The sequence below is a fragment of the Carcharodon carcharias genome, chromosome 15, assembly GCF_017639515.1.
Source record: "Carcharodon carcharias isolate sCarCar2 chromosome 15, sCarCar2.pri, whole genome shotgun sequence".
NCBI lineage: Eukaryota > Metazoa > Chordata > Chondrichthyes > Lamniformes > Lamnidae > Carcharodon > Carcharodon carcharias.
The window spans coordinates 19302863-19321723 of NC_054481.1; the positions used below are offsets into that span (position 1 = coordinate 19302863).

At 40.5% G+C, this 18861-nt stretch overlaps 1 protein-coding gene across 3 annotated transcripts in view; it reads right to left on the reverse strand.

The window, feature by feature from the left end:
* The window catches only part of parn (poly(A)-specific ribonuclease (deadenylation nuclease)), a 116656-nt gene that overhangs the window by 16709 nt on the left and 81086 nt on the right, over positions 1–18861 (reverse strand). For all 3 annotated transcript variants that reach the window (XM_041206739.1, XM_041206738.1, XM_041206740.1), the window contains one exon: positions 311–500. In XM_041206739.1, coding sequence (XP_041062673.1) covers positions 311–500 — 190 coding nt within the window. The remainder of the gene's footprint in view (positions 1–310; positions 501–18861) is intronic.

Below are 18861 nucleotides of genomic sequence, written 5' to 3' on the forward strand. Positions count from 1 at the left end.
GCAAAAGGTAGAATGCAAAAATCATTTTGAAAAAGTGCTTTTGTGCCAAATAGCTGTTTAATTCATATATTGGCAAATTAAACCATTTAAGTTTGCAATTTTATTAATTTATAAACTTAAGAGCTTTAACAAATGCTTTCACCTTAGTTTACAAAACAGAAATATGAAACTCAAGAACATGAGAAATATCCTATGCCTCACAACACCAATTTTCCAATACAAAGATTATGAAACAATAATGACTTCATTGTTTACTTGCAGCTGTGGATTTGCTCTTAAATAGTTCTCTTTTCAATTTGACAAGACTCACCTGCTGAAATCAAACATCTGGCTAAGGTAAGGTTGTGGAGCATACTGGGTCTTTAGCCTCTTCCTCTCCACTTCTCGCCAGCTTTCTTCTGTCCATTTCCGTTTGGTTTGTTTCTCTTCCTGCTTCTTCTCAATATACTCTGCATATGTCTGGATTCGGTAACTCTCTGCATACCTGCTGGTGTTTACAGCTGTAATGAAGTACAGATAATAAAATTTGAAGAATCAGCTCTTGGAAGAATCAGGTCCAAAAAGTCAGAGATACTCATCAGATAAAGCTGCAACAGGAAAAGTAAAAAAAAATTCAATGTGAATGTTGACTGCTACCAATTCAAGGCAGGGTGTTATTTCTACACCTGCTGTAGATCATTACCCTACCTTAACCTTTTCCACTATATTCAGTCACCCCTCAATCTTGCCACCTCAGGTAGCCTCGCTAGTTCATTGGTTCAATCACAAACAAGGTCATCACTGAATACTTCCTTGTACCCTTCAACACCTCACATCACTAAACCTCAACTACCCTATGTTTTGGAGAAAACACTTCTAAGTCACATATGCAGCTATGCTGATAGTACTATGAAAGTGATAAGGCACTAGTGATTGGCCATAATGTATGATTGGCCATATGATGTGGAAGAGGGAAATTTTATGGAGACTCCCCAGATGTTTCTTCCCTTCTGGCTTCATCTGATATGTATTCAAGCAACACACTCGATCAGGACATAATATTGGGATGACTGAATCAGCAGCCCACCATTTAGGTGCATCCAAGGCATAAGTAAATTAACCTTGAAAGCAATGGTGTATTGCATAAGATGTATAAGAATTGTTGGGAACAATGTGCAAATCTACTGCTGTACTTAGTTTGTTCCCCCTGTATTTAAGAAGAATTAGAGTAATTGAAACACCCATCCCCTAAAGATGTTAAGTAGTTGTCATTTCACAGTTCACAATTTCAAAAGCACAGTTTTATCTATCTGCTCTACCATTAAGCAAGTAGGATTTCAAGAGGCAAACAGCCAAATCACTGAGGCAAACAACAGCGTCACAAGTTAAAAAGGTGGTGAATATACATAAAGGGTCCTACTGGTTCCTGGAGACAGAGGAGTAACGTGTTAACTGAAGCAGCGTCAGCTATGTTCTCCCACCCAATTATAATGCCACTACACATTGGCTTGTGACAATTCAAAATAAACTACAATTTTCAGGAAAAGTGGAATTCTAAAGAAACATATCACTGCTCGTTTGAACCAGTAATCCAATCAGTGCTACGTATAAGATGATCTTTTAAAAAACATATTTAATGTTGTACTCAGATCAATAGGACAATTTACCAACATTATTTCATGCCAAAGCTAGTTTTCAGCACACTGCCTTTGAAGTATGTGCCAAGTCTTGGCACAAGGCCATCCCTCCAGCAGATGAATCAGCACATTAAACGGGCTCTTTAGTGCGCTGTATCCTATTGTGACTCAAGCTGTTCGGAGAGTACAATATTCCAGTTTGCTAAATATGATTAAGCAACATGAAATGTTTCTCCTAAGTAACATTTAGAAAAATACAAAGGATTTTGTCCAAAATGAATTTACCCAACCAAAAAAAGACACAAAAATATTCAAAAGGAAAGCAAAATAAACTAAGGTAAAGCTAATCATTAACCCAAAAGCTGTATAATGACACAGCTAAGCAGTTACCAATCCACTGGAAGCCATTCCACTCTTGAACTAAAACTGAAATGACACTGGGTGTAATAAATTATAAGCAGTTAGAGCTTTCTAATAACAGGAATGGCTATGGCAATACCTGCATTTATAGTTTACATTCGGTTTTGTGGGTTACATTGTATTTAAATAGGGAATTATTGATTAAGCCAATAATCCAAGATGTTTTGTATGAATTTACATTTGCACTATAGGGATTCATAGTGCATTTATTTCACCACACTATCAATGGCTGCATTATGGCAAACTACAGTACTGAAGTGATAACACTGATGCTTCTACACGGTTTGCAACTCAACTTGAGGATTGCTGCAGAAGCACCATTACCATAAAGGCATCCATATCTCCTATTTGGAGGGAGCAGTAAAGTAATACTGCACTTGTTTGTCTATCCCTCTTTCTAATCAATAGGAAAAGTATTTTTTTTTACCAGAAACAGAAGAAAGCACTCTTTTACTGATACCGGGATAGGGTTGCTAATTATGGTTGAATTTGTCCCGGGAGGTTTCATTGCACAAGATCCCACTTCCAAGTGCCCCATATCATGTGCCTGCTGTTGGTCATCCAATGTATTCATCCTCATGGCATACAGTCTTCCCCCACTGTTTGGAAAGAAACCAGACTCCAACAAATTTGGATGACTCTTGACTGTCAAATAGCCTTTACTGCAACTCATTCTTATTATTAAACAAATGTCAAAAGAAAACGATTTAAGAAAACAATTCTTTTAATGTCCCTACGATTTTTCTCCAGGGCTGCTTACAACAGTGTCCTGGAGATTTATCTTCCATTCTTGGAGAAATTGAGAAGGGAAAGACTACTTATTCTCGCTGGAAAGAGTTAGTGATGAGGGGGCATCAATTCAAAAATTCTCATCAATAGAGGGTAGGCGTTAGGAAAAATTTACTTTGTGCAGAAGATTGTTGGAGCATGGAGCTGAAGGTTTTATGTATTTTTAAAGGAATATGGAAAAACATTTGAAAGCAAAGGGGAGCTGCATTTTTATTAACTGCTACAATCATCATCTCAACCATCTCAGTTCCAGGACATCATTGCAGGAGTTCCTCGGGATAGTGCCCTAGACCCAACCATCTTCGGCTGCTTCATCAATAAGTTTTCCTCCATCATAAGGTCAGAAGTGGGGATGTTTGCTGATGATTGCACAATATTCAGCACCATTCGCAACATCTCAGATACTGAAGCAGTCCACGTCCATATGCAGCAAGGCATATATCCAGGCTTGGGCTGATAAGTGGCAAATAACATTCGTGCCACACAAGTATCAGGCAATGACCATATCCAACAAGAGAGAATCCAACCATTTCCCCTTGGCATTCTATAGCTTTGGCATCACTGATTCCCCACTGTCAACATCCTTAGGGGGGCGGGGGGGGTTTACCATTGATCAGAAACTGAACAGGACCAGCCATATAAATACTGTGGCTACAAGAGCAGGTCAGAGGCTGGGAATTCTGGATCAATGACTCACCTCCTGACTCCCCAAAGCCTGTCACAGAATCACAATCTACAAGGCACAAATCAGGAGTGTGATCAATACTCTCCATTTGCCTGGATGAGTGTAGCTCCAGCAACACTCATGAAGCTTGACATCATTCAGGTCAAAGCAGTCCACTCGATTGGCACCCCATAAAGCACCTTAAACATTCAATCCTTCTACCACAGACGCATAGTGGCAGCAGTGTGCGCCATCCGTAAGATGCACTACAGCAACTCACCAAGGCTCCTTTGACAGCACCTTCCAAACCCATGACCACTACCATCTAGAAGGACAAGGGCAGCAGATACAAGTTCCCTTCCAAGTCACACACCATCCTGACTTGGAACTATATTGCCATTCCTTCAATGCTGCTGGGTCAAAATCCTGGAATGCTCTTCTTAACAGCACTGTGGGTGTAGCTACATCACATGGACTGCAGCAGTTCAAGGCAGCAGCTCACCACCATCTTCAAGTGCAATTAGAATGGGCAATAAATGCTGGCCTAGCCATCAATGCTCACATTCCATGAAAGAATTAAAAATAACACAAGAATTGTGGGTTTTTAGTCTCTGACAGCTACGATTGGAAGAATAAAGGGGATAGAGAGAAAGCAAGGTTTTGGGAGGGAATTCCAGAGCTCAGAGCCTTGGCAGCTGAGGCTACACCTGCCAATGGTGTTGTGATTAGAATGTTTAGGAGACCACAATTAGAGAAGCAGAGAAATCTGCGGGTGGGGTATGGGAAGAGGGGTGTGGGGTTGAAGGAAATGAGAGAGATGGGTGGGGGGGCGGGGAGACGGTACCATGGAGGGCACTGAAAACAAGGGTGAGAATTTTAAAATTAAGGCACTAACTGAACAGGAGCCAATGCAGTTCAGCAAACAATGCAGATTAGCAATAAGGAAGATAGATCTTGCATGATCACAATTACAAGGACAGTCCAACGACAAGCATGTGACCCTTGACCAAGCCTTAAGCATTTCTAGTCAGCATACACCACTTAGAAAGATTTCTCCAAAGCCTACAAAATCCCCCCTCCCCCAATGTTACTGTTGATGATTTAATGGGAAGGAATGTGTGGAGCACTGCTCAGTTACTGACTCACTACTGCCCTTTCAAGTAGAAATTCAAACCCCTTAAGGAAACATGGTCCTGTGTGAAATAGGTCAAGATGCTTTTCACCCAGTCCACGAGCTGACAATTGAGTGAAAATACAAACAGTAGCAACCTGCATTTGAATTCTCCTTTAAAATCTTAATTCAATATTTCATTCAAATGGGAAATTCATGACACAAATCTCATGACACAAGTTTCCCAACATCAGGCTGAAGGACAATGACCAAACTCAACCCCCTCCCCAAATCAGATCAAAACTGAGACTTTACGATTAAAATTTGTCAACACTTAAGGCTGTTAAACTGTGACTGATTAGTAAGTCTGTGACTTATTACAATGGCCAATTTTCAAGCTATAAACTCTTACGGACTTTAAATATTATTCTACAGTTTTAAGTGTAACAATTGAAGAGTTTAAAATAAGCCATGGTCTTTCCTACCACCACTTTAGAAGCTGGGACTATTACAGTGTATACAGCACAAGATTCAATAAAATACATGGATGCCACAGAAGAATAAATTCTTGTTTTTAATGTTTGCCTGTAGTTTCACAAACTAACTGGAGTTTATTCAATCTTGCAAATTACACAATTTTAATCCACTATTCTGTACACTTAGTACTTCATCTATTTGAATGTTATATTTGAAACATCGAAGTATCAAAATTACCTATGTAGAGTTGTATGTACCAAAACAAGCTCTTTTACCTCTACAAGGTCTATTTTGAGATTTGAACCAACTTTTAAAAATAATAATACATAAAACAAAATACTGCAGACCTGAAACATTAACTCAGAGCTGGATTTCCCTCATAGGCTTCGAAATCCTGATGTCAGGGTCAAAAGGGGGGTTCAGAAGTTCACAGTACGGGGAAAACAGCCACCGGTAATAATATTCCATGAATTGGCCGATTAGTGGTCAGAGGGCAGGATCACAGTCTAGTTATTAGGTATGGCAAGCCTTGAAGTTGGAGCGTCAACAGGAGGTTCTCCAGTGGTCAAGGAGCGGCAGACTGCTTTTTCAGGTAAGTGAGAGAGAGAGGGGATCAATCCACTTTGAGGTGCTGTCTCCCCAACATTTTTAAAATGTTTAATGAGAAACCTCCTCAGTGGGAGGGGCTTGGAGGCCAACCTCTAACAACCGGCCTTTAAAAAGTGTTAATTGGCAACCCACCGCACTCTCCATCCTGCCTCTGGTAAAATGGCCTAAGGGCAGGAATGAGCTGTCAAACCAGCATGCCAGCTGCTGGAACGAAATTCCACGCCTGCCCCCATCCATGACTAAAAGTTCAGTCCACTGTTTCTTTCTCTCCACAAATGCTGCCTGACCTACTGAGTATTTCCAGCATTTTCTGATTTTATTTAAAAAGATAATCTGCCTCTTTATCCTACTTCTTCCTGCCTTCTACACATTGCCAATATTTTCATCTTTGCAGTTGGGCAATCTACCATCAGCAGATATCACAGCAACTGTTTAGTAGTCATTCTGCACTTGAATAGAACACTGTAATAAGACAGACTCTTGCTGTGTGGCAGATGATGACTCAGCTCTTATGAGCCAGTAAGTCTCAGTAGAACACAGGTGGCAAAAACCCAAGACAGACTCCCCAATAGCTGCATTATCACACCTGTCCAGCCATCTGTTTAGGCCAGAGTGATTCATTAATCTCTGGGGTGTGTTCCAGTCATTATTGCTGCCACTCCTTGCTGATTAATCCTAGCAATCACATACACCCACTCTGTGCTTTGGTAGCTCTCTTGTACCTCGCTTACAGGACACAGCAGCTTTTGAAATGGGTTCTACACATCTGCAATTTCACTACCAGTGGATTATTACAGAGGAAGGGAGAGTGGTGGATAGAAAAAAATGTGGCCTCCAACTTGTGCCCTCACTGCATCAGGTTTCCCAGCTCTTACTGATGCGGTGGCTCATCTCCCCACAAAGTTTAAAATAGCGTGCGAGCAGCTATACTTGCAGGTAGCACTGACACCATTTATAAAGGGAGCTCCTTTTTATTCTGCCAGTTTTATATCATGATACCACAGTACCAGGAAGCAACTACCAACCCCAGTTTGGGTGGCAGCACTCGTGTTTGAGGTGGATGGGAAGTGAGTCTAGTACCAAGTTTTTTTTGGCTGCCAGTTACTTCAATTTAGATTGCCCACCACAGTAAAGAGCAGCAGAGTGAAAGCAAAGTTTTGTCTGCCAGTAAAAATGCTGAGTTTCAGAGAATTAGATATCTGTAAAAAGTGCTAAAAAAAGGAACCAAATTGCATATGGTTTCTTAACCATATGGCATGAGCAAGAAAAATAATTAGATCGGGGAGATTTTATAGATGTTTTAAAGATTAAGAGGTTCAATAATTTGTAAATAGGTAAACTTTACTGCTAAACACATATCACCTTTCATGAGCAAACAGCTTTGATTCAGTAGCTTTGTTACCTGATGTAACATGGGAAACATGGCAGTCAATTATTGCATAGCAAGATTCCTCAAACAGTAAAGTGATAATGTCCATTTGAGTAATGTTGAATCAGGAATAAATATTGACCAACACTAAATATTGCCATGGGATTATTTATATTCACCTGGGAGGCAAGGCCTTGGTTCAATGTCTCATGTGAAGGACTACCTCTCATAGGACAGCACTTCCCCCAAGTATAACACTGAAGTGTCAAATTCTGTGCTCAAGTCTCTGGAATAGGATTGGAGTACTGCCATGGTTGACACCTAATAATTCAGAACCAGGGCATAGATTCAGCGAAGGTCAAGTGGCATAAACAGATTGGAACAGACCTGCACTCAGGACTAATTTACAAAACTCTAGGTGCTGTGGAAGATAAGCATTTTGAAACAGATCCAAAACGTTGTGCAGTACAAAAGGAGTTCTATCAACCACCGAGCTAGACTTTGATTTATTAAACGGACATTTTTCACCATTTTGGTGCCTTCAATGCAGTTCGTAAAACAATGCAAAGCTCTAACACCCAAACAATGGAACACAAGTTTCAACTCAAAGGCACGCAAGCTTAAACAGAGGGGATTGTAATTTGCTGTGACAAATTGTGATGCTCAGTAATCGCACAGCCAAAGAATGATAATAAGCCTCTATTGTACCATGGCTTGCAATTGAACTGAACCAAATTGTTGCAGAAATATTTAAAGCACAAGTAAATCTATGGGTGCAACAAAGTTGCTAAAAGCTTCAAGGCTTCACTGCCAGACACAAGGTCTTGCAGCTCTGATGAATTTAGCGGTCAATGTGGGAATGCTCATGACTGGTAGAAATCCAGAAATGTCTGGGGAAATGTGGGATCAGAGTCCGGCGAACAAATAAAGTTGCTATTGGAAAATAGGCAACTGGCAAAAGCAGTCACGGAGCCAAACACAAGTCAGGAACTGAACTATAAGCTCCAAGACTCTGGAAACAAACGTAGCCTCATGCCTTCTTATAAATCTAATTGCCTCCTGATAGTATTGGTGATAGATAATCATATCAAGTTTGCTCAAGTACTTAATCTGTATCTTTGATTTTGACCAGGGTGCAGGCACCCTGACTATGAATCAAAGCACTGATGTGTTTTGCATTTTGTTTGACAGTATAGAAATGCTGCATGTACACTTTTATATTAGGTGGTTTGCTAATTGGGCTCCTAAATGCAAGAAGATCCTTCCGTAAAATTGCTCAACTTTCTGGAAACATGAGAGGCGCTTTGAATAGATTGGAGTACAACAGGAAGTTGTGCAGTATTACTTACCAGACAGTATACTTATCACGATTCTGTCTTGTTTAAAAATAAAATTCCATGGTTTTAAAAATAAGTACTGTGGCTTCGACCATCCACTCCTTTCACCACAAAAAGACTGATATTTGGAGTTCGATTTTCATCATAAATATAGGTACAAAACATTCTCAGATATGTGCTAATCTTTCATTTTGAGGGATGGCTTTTTATCTTTTATTCACAAGGATCATTATCTTCCTGATAGCTGGTTACTGAACATTGAAAGGTCTATAGCAGGATTAAATTTATCTGCTTGATGTAACCAAAACATTTGCAAGTAGGACATTTGCTTTCTATAAAGCTTGAGAAGGTGAGTTGTGTCCATAATTAAGAAGATACACACAAGTACAGTACCTCTGAACAGTGCCTCAATAGCTTTCTATAGGTCAGGAAGGATCCTCACTGGTCAGAAGATTTTTCTCTATACTTTGTTGGTGCATGAAGCAGACCATTTACTCTCCAATCCTAACTTCCATAGAATAGGCAAACATTATGTAGGAGCATTCATTGTTAATCATACCTCTACATTTAGTTGTGTAGCTAGCTGTACAGTTTGCTTGGTTACGTAAAGAGCTGAAGTCTATTATTCTCAAAAAAAGTCAAAAAAGTGAGCTGTAATTCCCATGCCGTTATTGCAATCATCAACAATTAGAAAACTAAAAATTGGCCAGTAAAAAAATGTTGAGTCTGTTTTACCACAATTTTTTTTTCTCTGATTCAGTGCAATGCTGAATCATTGCTCTTTCAGACTGTTTTTTTTATTCGAAATATCCATATGACCTCTGGTTAGGGCAAGGGACTGGTCACTGGCAAAAAAAAAGTGCTGGAAAAAAACCACAGGTTCTGAGCACCCAATTCTCCATTTGTGGAAAAGAGTGAAAGACTCTGGAGAATACCTGTGATGATTCAGTATTTGCCTAATGAAACATAAAGCACAGATACATGCTATTTGGTCGACTGGCAAATGCTGGTTTTAAGCTCCACACCAACTACATCCCACCCTGTCAGCTGTGGCTCAGTTGGTAGCACTCTTGCTTCAGTCAGGAGGTGGGTTCAAGCCCCACTTCAGAGACTGGAGCACAAAAACTTTGGCTGACGCTGCAGTGCAGTATTGAAGGAGTGTTGTTGGATCTTGCTGTCCGTGAATTGGCTGTTACATTACAAAAATGACCAGAATTCAGAAAATGCACTGTTGGCTGTAACAGTTCTTTGGGGCAACAGAGTCCGTGTGAATGCTGCTATATAAATATAAATGCAAGTTGTTCTTTTTTTATTTCCAGCATCCGCAGTTTTTTTGCTTTTATTTTGTTCTTTCTTTACTTCATCTAACCTTAGCAATTTAACATGCAGCATCTCGAGAGTCTCCTGAAGTCAGTGAAAACGTAGCACTGTGGTGTCCGTTCCAGCTGAGTCCACTCCTTATCTCGAGCATCCCCTGGCCCATGGTGTAAGTGTGCTACTCTTGTTAAAGTCACTCCCACTGTGTGAACAGCTGGCCAATAAAACCTTAGCATGTCCGAGTGGGTCTAGGTGGGATATTGAAATTGAACATTCCAGGCAGGCACATCATAGGAGCGGCTTGCACAGGAATGAAAACCAGCCAATTTTGCAACTATTTCAGCAAATGACATTACTGTAGCAAATGAGAACAACAGAATGTCACAGCCTGGGTAAACATTCCACCCAGCAGCTCTCCCTAAACCGCAATTAAGACCTTGCATCAACATTATGTCCTTAACTTAGCAATACGTCTAAGGAGCACTATCAGACAAAATATGACAAGAGTCAAAAGCTTGGTCAAAGTAGGTTTTATGGAGTGATTTAACAGAGGAGAGGGATGTAAAGCTTCAGAGAGGTATAGGGAGGGAGTCCCAGAGCCCAGAACTTAAGCAATTGAAAGCATGGTGGCCAATGGTAGTACAAAGCAAATCAAGGGTGTGCGGGAGGTCAGAATTGGAGGAGCATGGAAATGTCAGGGGGGTTGTAGGACTAAAGGTTGTTACAGAGAGGGATCTGAACACTGCTGCCCATTCCCCACCCAAAAAAGTAATTGTCATAAATGACAATTTTCAACTTTGAAGGGGCAAAGTGGGTGAGAAAATAAGCTTGAAAATCAGTAAAGAACCAAGCTGTGCTCAGGCCCATATCAAAAATTAAAATATAATTTTGTTTCAGGTGGGTGGAGAAAATAAATTCTGAAGGTTCTAATGGGTATAACAAGAATTAATAACAAAGTAGCCTGCAGCATTGTTTGTTATGCATTTCCTAATTACTTCACTTCAAGTGTTAAGACTACTGAAAATTATTTAATTTCTAATTGCGAAAATTTAGTCAAAATGTGACATTTTCTCAAGGTCATGTATTAAGTGTGCAAGTAGAGGTACATGCCTGAATGCAACACCAATTATTGCAAAAGCAAAATACTGCAGATGTTGAAAATCTGAAATGAAAACAGAAAATGCCGGAAATATTAAGCAAGTTAAGCAGCATCAATGGAGAGAAAAACAGAGTTAATGTTTCAGGCCATTAAATTAAGTGACTTCTTATGCTAATAGTTAATTACCTAATTTTGGAATATAACAAATCCTTTACATGCCAATAGTTTGACCCAATCACCCAAAAGGGGGATCATGAAGCATACATATCACACAATATCTTCATTCCCATATTGCATTGTATCTCTAGATTGCTCACTTGCTTTTCGATTTTCCTTTACTTTTGATTAGTTGGACATAATGATGAAGGAATGATTTATATTTTTAAAAATGAATAAAGCATTCAGGTGAAGGATGAGAGGACAATGCTTGATATGTGAGAAGGGAGAAAAAAGGAAGACAGACTAAAGGTGAAGAAGGTAGCAGGGAATTTTTTAAAAATAGCAGAATGATTGGTGGTCATTAGATCTGAAACTGTGAAACTGAAAAGGAAAATTCAGACGAGAGGTGGCACTTGGGATAATTCCCAGGTTCAGCCTAACAAGAACACACTGTATGGTGTCAGATTGGATGGAGAGAAGCATTAACTTGAGAATGCAAACATGCAAAGAAGCACGATTCAGGAGAAGGAGAAGCCATAGGTATATCATGCTTGCAGTACCTTTAAGTTACAACCAAAGCCCTTTCATTTGCTTATCATTTAATTGTTTAAAATGTAGCAGTGAGTCACTTGCCTGGAAGGAAAAAACTTGACATTTCCGATCTGAAAATCAGATACAGCCAACGTGATGCACTGAACAACGCTCTACAAAATTTACTTCAAAAAGATAACAGAAGTACATACAAAGAGAATAGTGTCAAGAGGCCAATGAGAGGAAGCTAATAGCATTTCCGACATGACAAGTGACTACACTTGAGTTTCATTGGTTGTGTAAAGCATTTTAAGAGAGGGGTCAGGAAAAGCACTTTCTTCTTTTTACAGAACTAGACAAGTTAATATTTGTTTCTTCCAAAGCAGTTTGCTGATTGAACTTGAAGTTTTCCAAGTTAGAAAATGTTTAGTTTCCTTTTGACAAAAAAGCACACATTTGCTCAGGATAGATTTTGGCTCATTCTTGGTGGTGGTGGGCAGGGGGAGTTGGAACAAAAGCTACACGTGTATTCTAATTTAGAGACATTAAATGCTCGTATAAATTGGGTGCTTGATGGGGAGGCTGGGTGCCGACACTGAGAAGTGAAATACTCCATTTCAAATATTCCTCAACTTATTGAACAATGTTCACAAAACAAACAGGAAGTTCATCTATTGCAGCTTTTTCTTTAAAACTCAAATGGATTTGAACATTTTTATGGCACTCTATTTCAAAGGCAGAAATTAAATACTGGAGATGACTGGTGCTAGCAATTTGAAGAGATTAAAACAGGAAGAGATCCTCATTACAAATGAAGAACAGCAGTTCAAATTACACATCCAGCTGAAAAGGGATGACTTCCACCACGGATTTATTTCCTTCAGACTCTGATTAATTTGTAGCATCACGAGTTTTTATGTAGACAACAGTCAACACACAAATAGAGGAAATTAAATGTTAAAAGAATGTTTTGGGCAAAAGCTGTAACAATTGGGGATGAGGGGAGAAAGGGCAAAAAGTACCAAGTCAAATTCTTAAGTACTTGGAAAGTTCAGGTTCAGCTGACAGCCATTGGGGGGACACATTCTCACTACCTGTACACCCCCACCACCTTATTAATTATTTCCCTCCGAGTCAGTATTTCAGTGTATCTAAGCTGTTTCTAACCCTCGGGTTTAAATGTGGCTAAGGAAGCTTTGCATTTAGATAGTCCTTTTTCTGACCTCAGATCTTCCCAAAATACTACTTCACCAACAAAGTATTTTCGAATCCTATTCACTGTTGTAAACTATTAAATGCAACAGCCAATTTGCACACAGCAGACTTCCACAAGCAATAATGCTATAACGGCCAGATCATCTGTTATCAACATGGCTGAGGGATAAATACTGGCCAGAATACTTGGGGGAACTCCCCTGATCTTCTTTGAAATAGTTTCATATGATTTTTATGGCCACCTGAGGGGGCAGACAGGGCCTCCGGTTAACTACCTAGCAGTGGCCAAATGCCACCTCTTCGACACTTCCTCTTACCTTCTCCCCTGGACTAATGACCTCATCACCAAATATCAAGCCATTATTTCCAGGACTGTCACTGGCCTCACCTCATCTGAAGATCTTCCCTCCACGGCTTCCCACCTCAAAAGTCCCCTAACCCCATACAGCCCCCTTCTACCTCTTTCCCAAGATCCACAAACAGGACGGTCCTAGACGACATTGTTTCAGCCTGCTCCTGCCCCAGTGAACTGATTTTGTCCCATCTTAACTCTATTTTTCTCTCCTTGTCCAGTCTCTCCCCACCTACAACAGTGGCTGTTCTGATGCCTTATTTCACTTTACCAGTTTCCAATTTCCTACCCCTAACCATCTTCTCCTGACCATGGACATCCAATCTCTCAACACCTCCATCTCCCATCAGGATGGCCCGAGGGCCCTCTTCTTCTTCCTCGAACAGAGGTCCAACCAGTGGTCACCAACCTCCATACTCAACCACCTGGTTCAACTTGTTCACTCATTGAACATCTTCGCTTTTAACTCATCCCACTTCCTCCCAATAAAAGGTGTTGCTCTGGGTATATGCGCAGGTCCTAACTATGCCTGGCTTTTTGTGGGATATGTGGAACATTTCTTGTTTCAGTCCTACATGAGCCCCCTCCCTCAACTCTTCTGGTACATTGATGACTGTATCATCTGATGACTGCCACTTCCTGTTCTCGTCCCGAACTGAAAAGCTTCCAAGTTCAACCCTTCTCTCAACTTCAGATGCTCCATATCTGAATCTTCCCGTCCTCGAATTGTCTGACTTCATTTCTGGGAATAAGCTATCAAACAAACATTCATTATAAACCCATCGACTTCCAGAGTTACCCTGACTGCACTTTGTCACACCCTGCAAAAATTCCATTTCATTCTCCCAGTTTCTCAGTCTCCATCATATCTGTTCTGATGATGCAATCTTCCACAATAGCACCTCTGATATGACCTTTTTCCTCTCAATGGAAGATTCCCTGACACAGTTCTCGACCGTGCCTGACCCAATTCCTACACTTTTGCTCTCATCTCTTCCCCTCCCTCCCAAAATGACAATATAGTTCTCCTCTGTCCTGATCTTCTATCCCACCAGCCACTATATTCAACTGATCAACCTGCAACATTTCTGTCATCTCCAGCGTGATACTACCACCAAATGCATCTTCCTCTCCCCTCTCAGCATTGCAAAGGGACCATTCCCTCTGTGACACCCTGGTCCACAAGTCAATCACCAATTCACTGTGGTGAAACGGAGGCAAAAAGAGTGGAACAGAGTGGAACCGAGGCAAACCGAGTGGAACCGAGGCAAACCGAGTGGAACCGAGGCAAACAGAGTTAAAGGGTAGGATATGCAACACCTGCCCTTCTACCTCCTCTCCTCACCAGCCAAGGATCCAAACAATCCCTCCAAGTGAAGCAGCTATTTACGTGTACTTCTTTCAATTTAATATACTATATTCTCTGCTCACAATGTGGGCTTCTCTATATTGGGGAGGCCAAATGCAGGTTTGTAACCGCTTTGGGAACACCTCTGTTCAATTTGCAAGCATGACCCCAAGTTTCAAGTGGCCTTGATCTCATACCAACATATCTGCCCTCAGCTGACTGCAGTATTCCAAAGAAGCTCTGTGACATCCCTGGTGCCAGGGTCAAGGATGTCACAGAGCGGCTGCAAGGAATTCTTCTGGGGCAGGATGAACAACAAGAAGTCTCGATCCACATTGGTACCAATGACCTAGGCAGGAAGAGGGGTTAGGTCCTGAAAGCAGATTTTGGGGACTTAGATAAGAAATTACTATGCGGGATCTCAAAAGCAGTAATCTCAGGATTACTAGTGCCACATGCTAGTGAGCATAGAAAAAGGAGGATTGAACAATTGAACACGTGGCTGGAGAATTAGTGGAGGAGGGAAAGCATCAGATTTCTGAGGCATTGGGACCTGTAAAAGATGGACAGGTTGCACCTTACGAGGATGTTACTCCCAGTCCTGCTAAGATTTGCTAGTGTTGTTGGGAAGAGTTTAAACTAGAGACTGGCAGGGGGAAGGGAACCCAGGAGGAAGCTCAAATTGGAGGAGAGCAAAACTGGTAACTGGAAGTAGAAAATTAGTAAGCGAAAGCAAGGATCAATTAGGATCTGAACACAGGATAATGTTAAAAAGACAAAGTTAAGGGCACTCTATCTGAATGTACGCAGCTTTCGCAATAAGGTAGGTGATTTGAAGGTACAAATAGAGGTAAATGGGTCTGATTTAATTGCCATTGTGAAGGCATAGTCACAGAGTGACCGAGACTGGGAACTGAATATTCAAGGATATGTGTCACTTAGGAAGGATAGGCAAAAAAGGAAATGGAGGTGGGGTAGCACTATTAATAAAGCTTGGGATCAGTACATTAGTGAGAAAGGATCTTAGATTGAAGGATCAAGATGTAGAATCAGTTTGGGTGGAGCTAAGAAACAGCAAGGGGCAGCAAACATTGATAGTTGTTGTTTACAGGCCACTAAACAGTAGTGGTAAGGTAGGACACGGTATAAATCAGGAAATTAGAGGTACATGCAACAAGGGTAATACAGTAATGTGTGACTTCAATTTTCATATAGGCTGGGTAAACCTAATTAGCACTAATGCTGTGGAGGGTGAATTCCTGGAGTGTGTACGAGTTGGGTTTCTGGCACAGTATGTTGAAGAATCAACTAGAAATTAGGCAATTTAGTACTGTGCAATGAGAAAGGGCTAATTAATAACCTTGTTATAAGGGAGCCTTTAGGAAATAGTGACCATACTATGATAGAACTTTACATCATGTTTGAGAGTGATATAGCCTATTCTGAAACTTGGGTCTTAAATCGAGCAAAGTATGAAAGGCAAGTTGGTTATGGTGGATTGAGAAAGTACACTAAAAAATTTGACAGTATACAGGCAATGGCTAGTATTTAAACAAGTATTACATGGTTTACAACAAATATACACTCTTCCAAGACACAAAACAGGAAAACCCAATAGGAAAGGTGAATCAACTGAGACTAACAAAATAAGTTAAAGGTTGCACTGGATCAAAGGAAGTGGCTTATAAAGGTTGCTAGAAAAAGTGGTAAACCCAGAGGATCGGGAGCAATTTGGAATCCAGCAAAGGAGGACCAAGAAACTGAAAAAGAAAGGGAAAAGTGAATATGAATGCAAGCTAGCGAGAAACAAAGGTGGACTGTAACAGTTTCTTTAGGTATGTGAAAAGGAAAAAGATTAGCAAGGACAAATGTGGGTCCATTATAGGTGGAAACAGAAGAATTTATAATGGAGAATAGGGAAATAGTAGAGAAACTAAACAATTACTTTGTATGTCTGTCTTCACGGAGGAAGATACAGAAAATCGCACAGAAATACTAGGTAACCAAGGGGGCTTATGAAAATGAGGAACTGAAAAAAATTAATATAAAAAGAGGTAGTACTTGAAAAATTAATTGGATTGAAGATCGATAAATCCCCTGGACCAGATGAGCTACATCCCGGAGAGTGTTGAAGGTGGTGGCTATAGAGATAATGGATGCATCGGTGGTTATCTTTCAAAACTCTATAGATTCTGGAATGGTTCCTGCAACCAGAAAGTAGCAAACATAACCCCACCATTTAAGAAGGGAGGGAAAGAAAACCAAGAACAGGAGACCTATTGGTTTGACAACAGTAGTAGGGAAAATTTTAGAATCTATTAGAAAGGATGTGATAACTAGACACTTGTAAAATAACGATACGATTGGGTAGAATCAACATGGATTTATGAAAGGGAAATCATGTTTCACAAACCTGTTGAGTTTTTTGAGGATGTTACTTGTAACCTAGATAAAGGACAGCCTGTGGATGTGGTGTATTTGGATTTTCAGGCTGCTTTTGATGAGGTCCCACATAGGAGGTTAGTAAACAAAATTTGAGTACATGGGATTGGGGGTAATAATACTACAATGAATTGAGAATTGATCAACAGACATAAAACAGCAGGAATAAACAGGTCATTCTCAGGATGGCAGGCTGTTACTAGTGGGGTACCATAAGGATCAGTGTTGGGGCCACAGCTGTTCACAATCTCAATGATTTGGATGTAGGGGACCAAATATAATATTTCCAAATTTGCTGTTGACACAAAAATAGGTGGGAATGTAAGTTGTGAGACGAATGCAAGGACGCTTCAAGGGACTTGGACAGGCTAAGTGAATGGGCAAGAAAATGACAGATGGGATATAATGTGAATAAGTGTGAAGTCATCCATTTTTGTTAAAAAACCAGAAAGGTAGAGTTTCTCTTAAATGGTGAGAGGTTGGGAAATGTTGATGTCCAAAAGAGACCCGAGTATCCTTGTTCACGAGTCAAAAAAATAGCTAGCATGCAGGTGCAGCAAGTAATTAGGAAGGCAAATGGTATGTTTGCCTTTATCACGGGAGGATTGAAGTTGAGGAGTCAAGATGTCTTGCTGCAATTGTATAGAGCCTTAGCAAGACTGCACGTGGAGTTCTGTGTACCGTTTTGGTTTCCTTGCCTAAGGAAGGATATACTTGCCATAGAGAGAATGCAACAGAGGTTCACCAGGCTAATCCCTGGGATGGCATTGTCGTCTTATGAGGAGAGATTGAGGAGACTGGGCCTGTATTCTCTAGAGTTTCAAAGAATAAGAGGTGATCTCATTGAAACTTACAAAATTCTTATAGGGCATGACAGGGTAGATGTAGATCAGATGTTTCCCCTGGCCAGTGAGTCTAGAACCAATGTGCAGAGTGTCAGAATAAGGGGCAGGCCATTTAGGACTGAGATGAGGAGGAATTTCTTCACTGAGAGGGTGGTGAATCTTTGGAATTCTCAACCCCAGAGGGCTGTGGAAACATGATCACCAGAGTGGCAGCATAGAATGTGTGTTCATCTCTGGAGTGGGACTTGAACTTATAACCCTTTGACTCAGAGTTGAGAGTACTACTAATTTAGCAACTCTATACTATACTACTTACCCTAATGCAACCACATTTGTAAAACATTATTCTGCATGGTACAAATGTAGTCAAAACGTCTGGGTTTTATGCATTACATTTTCCTGGGTCATATTTATTCTATGCTCAGTTGACAAGAAATATTCCATAGTTGCACTTCCCAGGTGCTGAGTCCGTCTTGTCCCAAATACTGCTGTCCAAAGGCAGAAACATCAGTTAGATACAAGCTTTTCCTCAGTTCTCTCTCTCACCTGTGATTCAAGGTTGTAAGTTCAAGTCCCACTCCAGAAACTTGAACAAACAAAAGAAAACAGGCTGATGCTCCAGTGTAGTACTGAGGATATGCTGCCTTTTGGCCAAGATGTTAAATAAGGTCCTATCTACTCTCTCAGGTGGACGTAAAAGATCCTATGGCAGTATTTCAAAGAACATGGAGTGAGTTATCCCCAGTGCCCTGGCCAATATTTCTCCTTCAATGAATGTCACAAAAACAGATTATCTGGTCATCATCATAATGCAATTTGTGGGAGCTTGCTGTGTGCAAACTGGCTGCCATATTTCCTACTTTAGAACAGTGACTACACGTCAAAAAGTACTTAATTGGCTGTAAAGAACTTTGGGCCCTCTCAAAGTTGTGAAAGGAGCAGTATAAATGCAAGTCTTTTTATTTCAGATATCCTGCAGTGGCTCTTTGGCAGCAATAACTAGATGCTCCAATATTAATTCTTCCTGAAGCCAAATAGGACCTCACACTATAGATATTTTCATGCCTGTTTTTAAAATTAAAAAAAATACTGAACAAAGATCCTTAAAATGGCTGAAACTGTGTCTGCGTCAGAACAAAAAGAAGCCACTTTGCTGCTTCA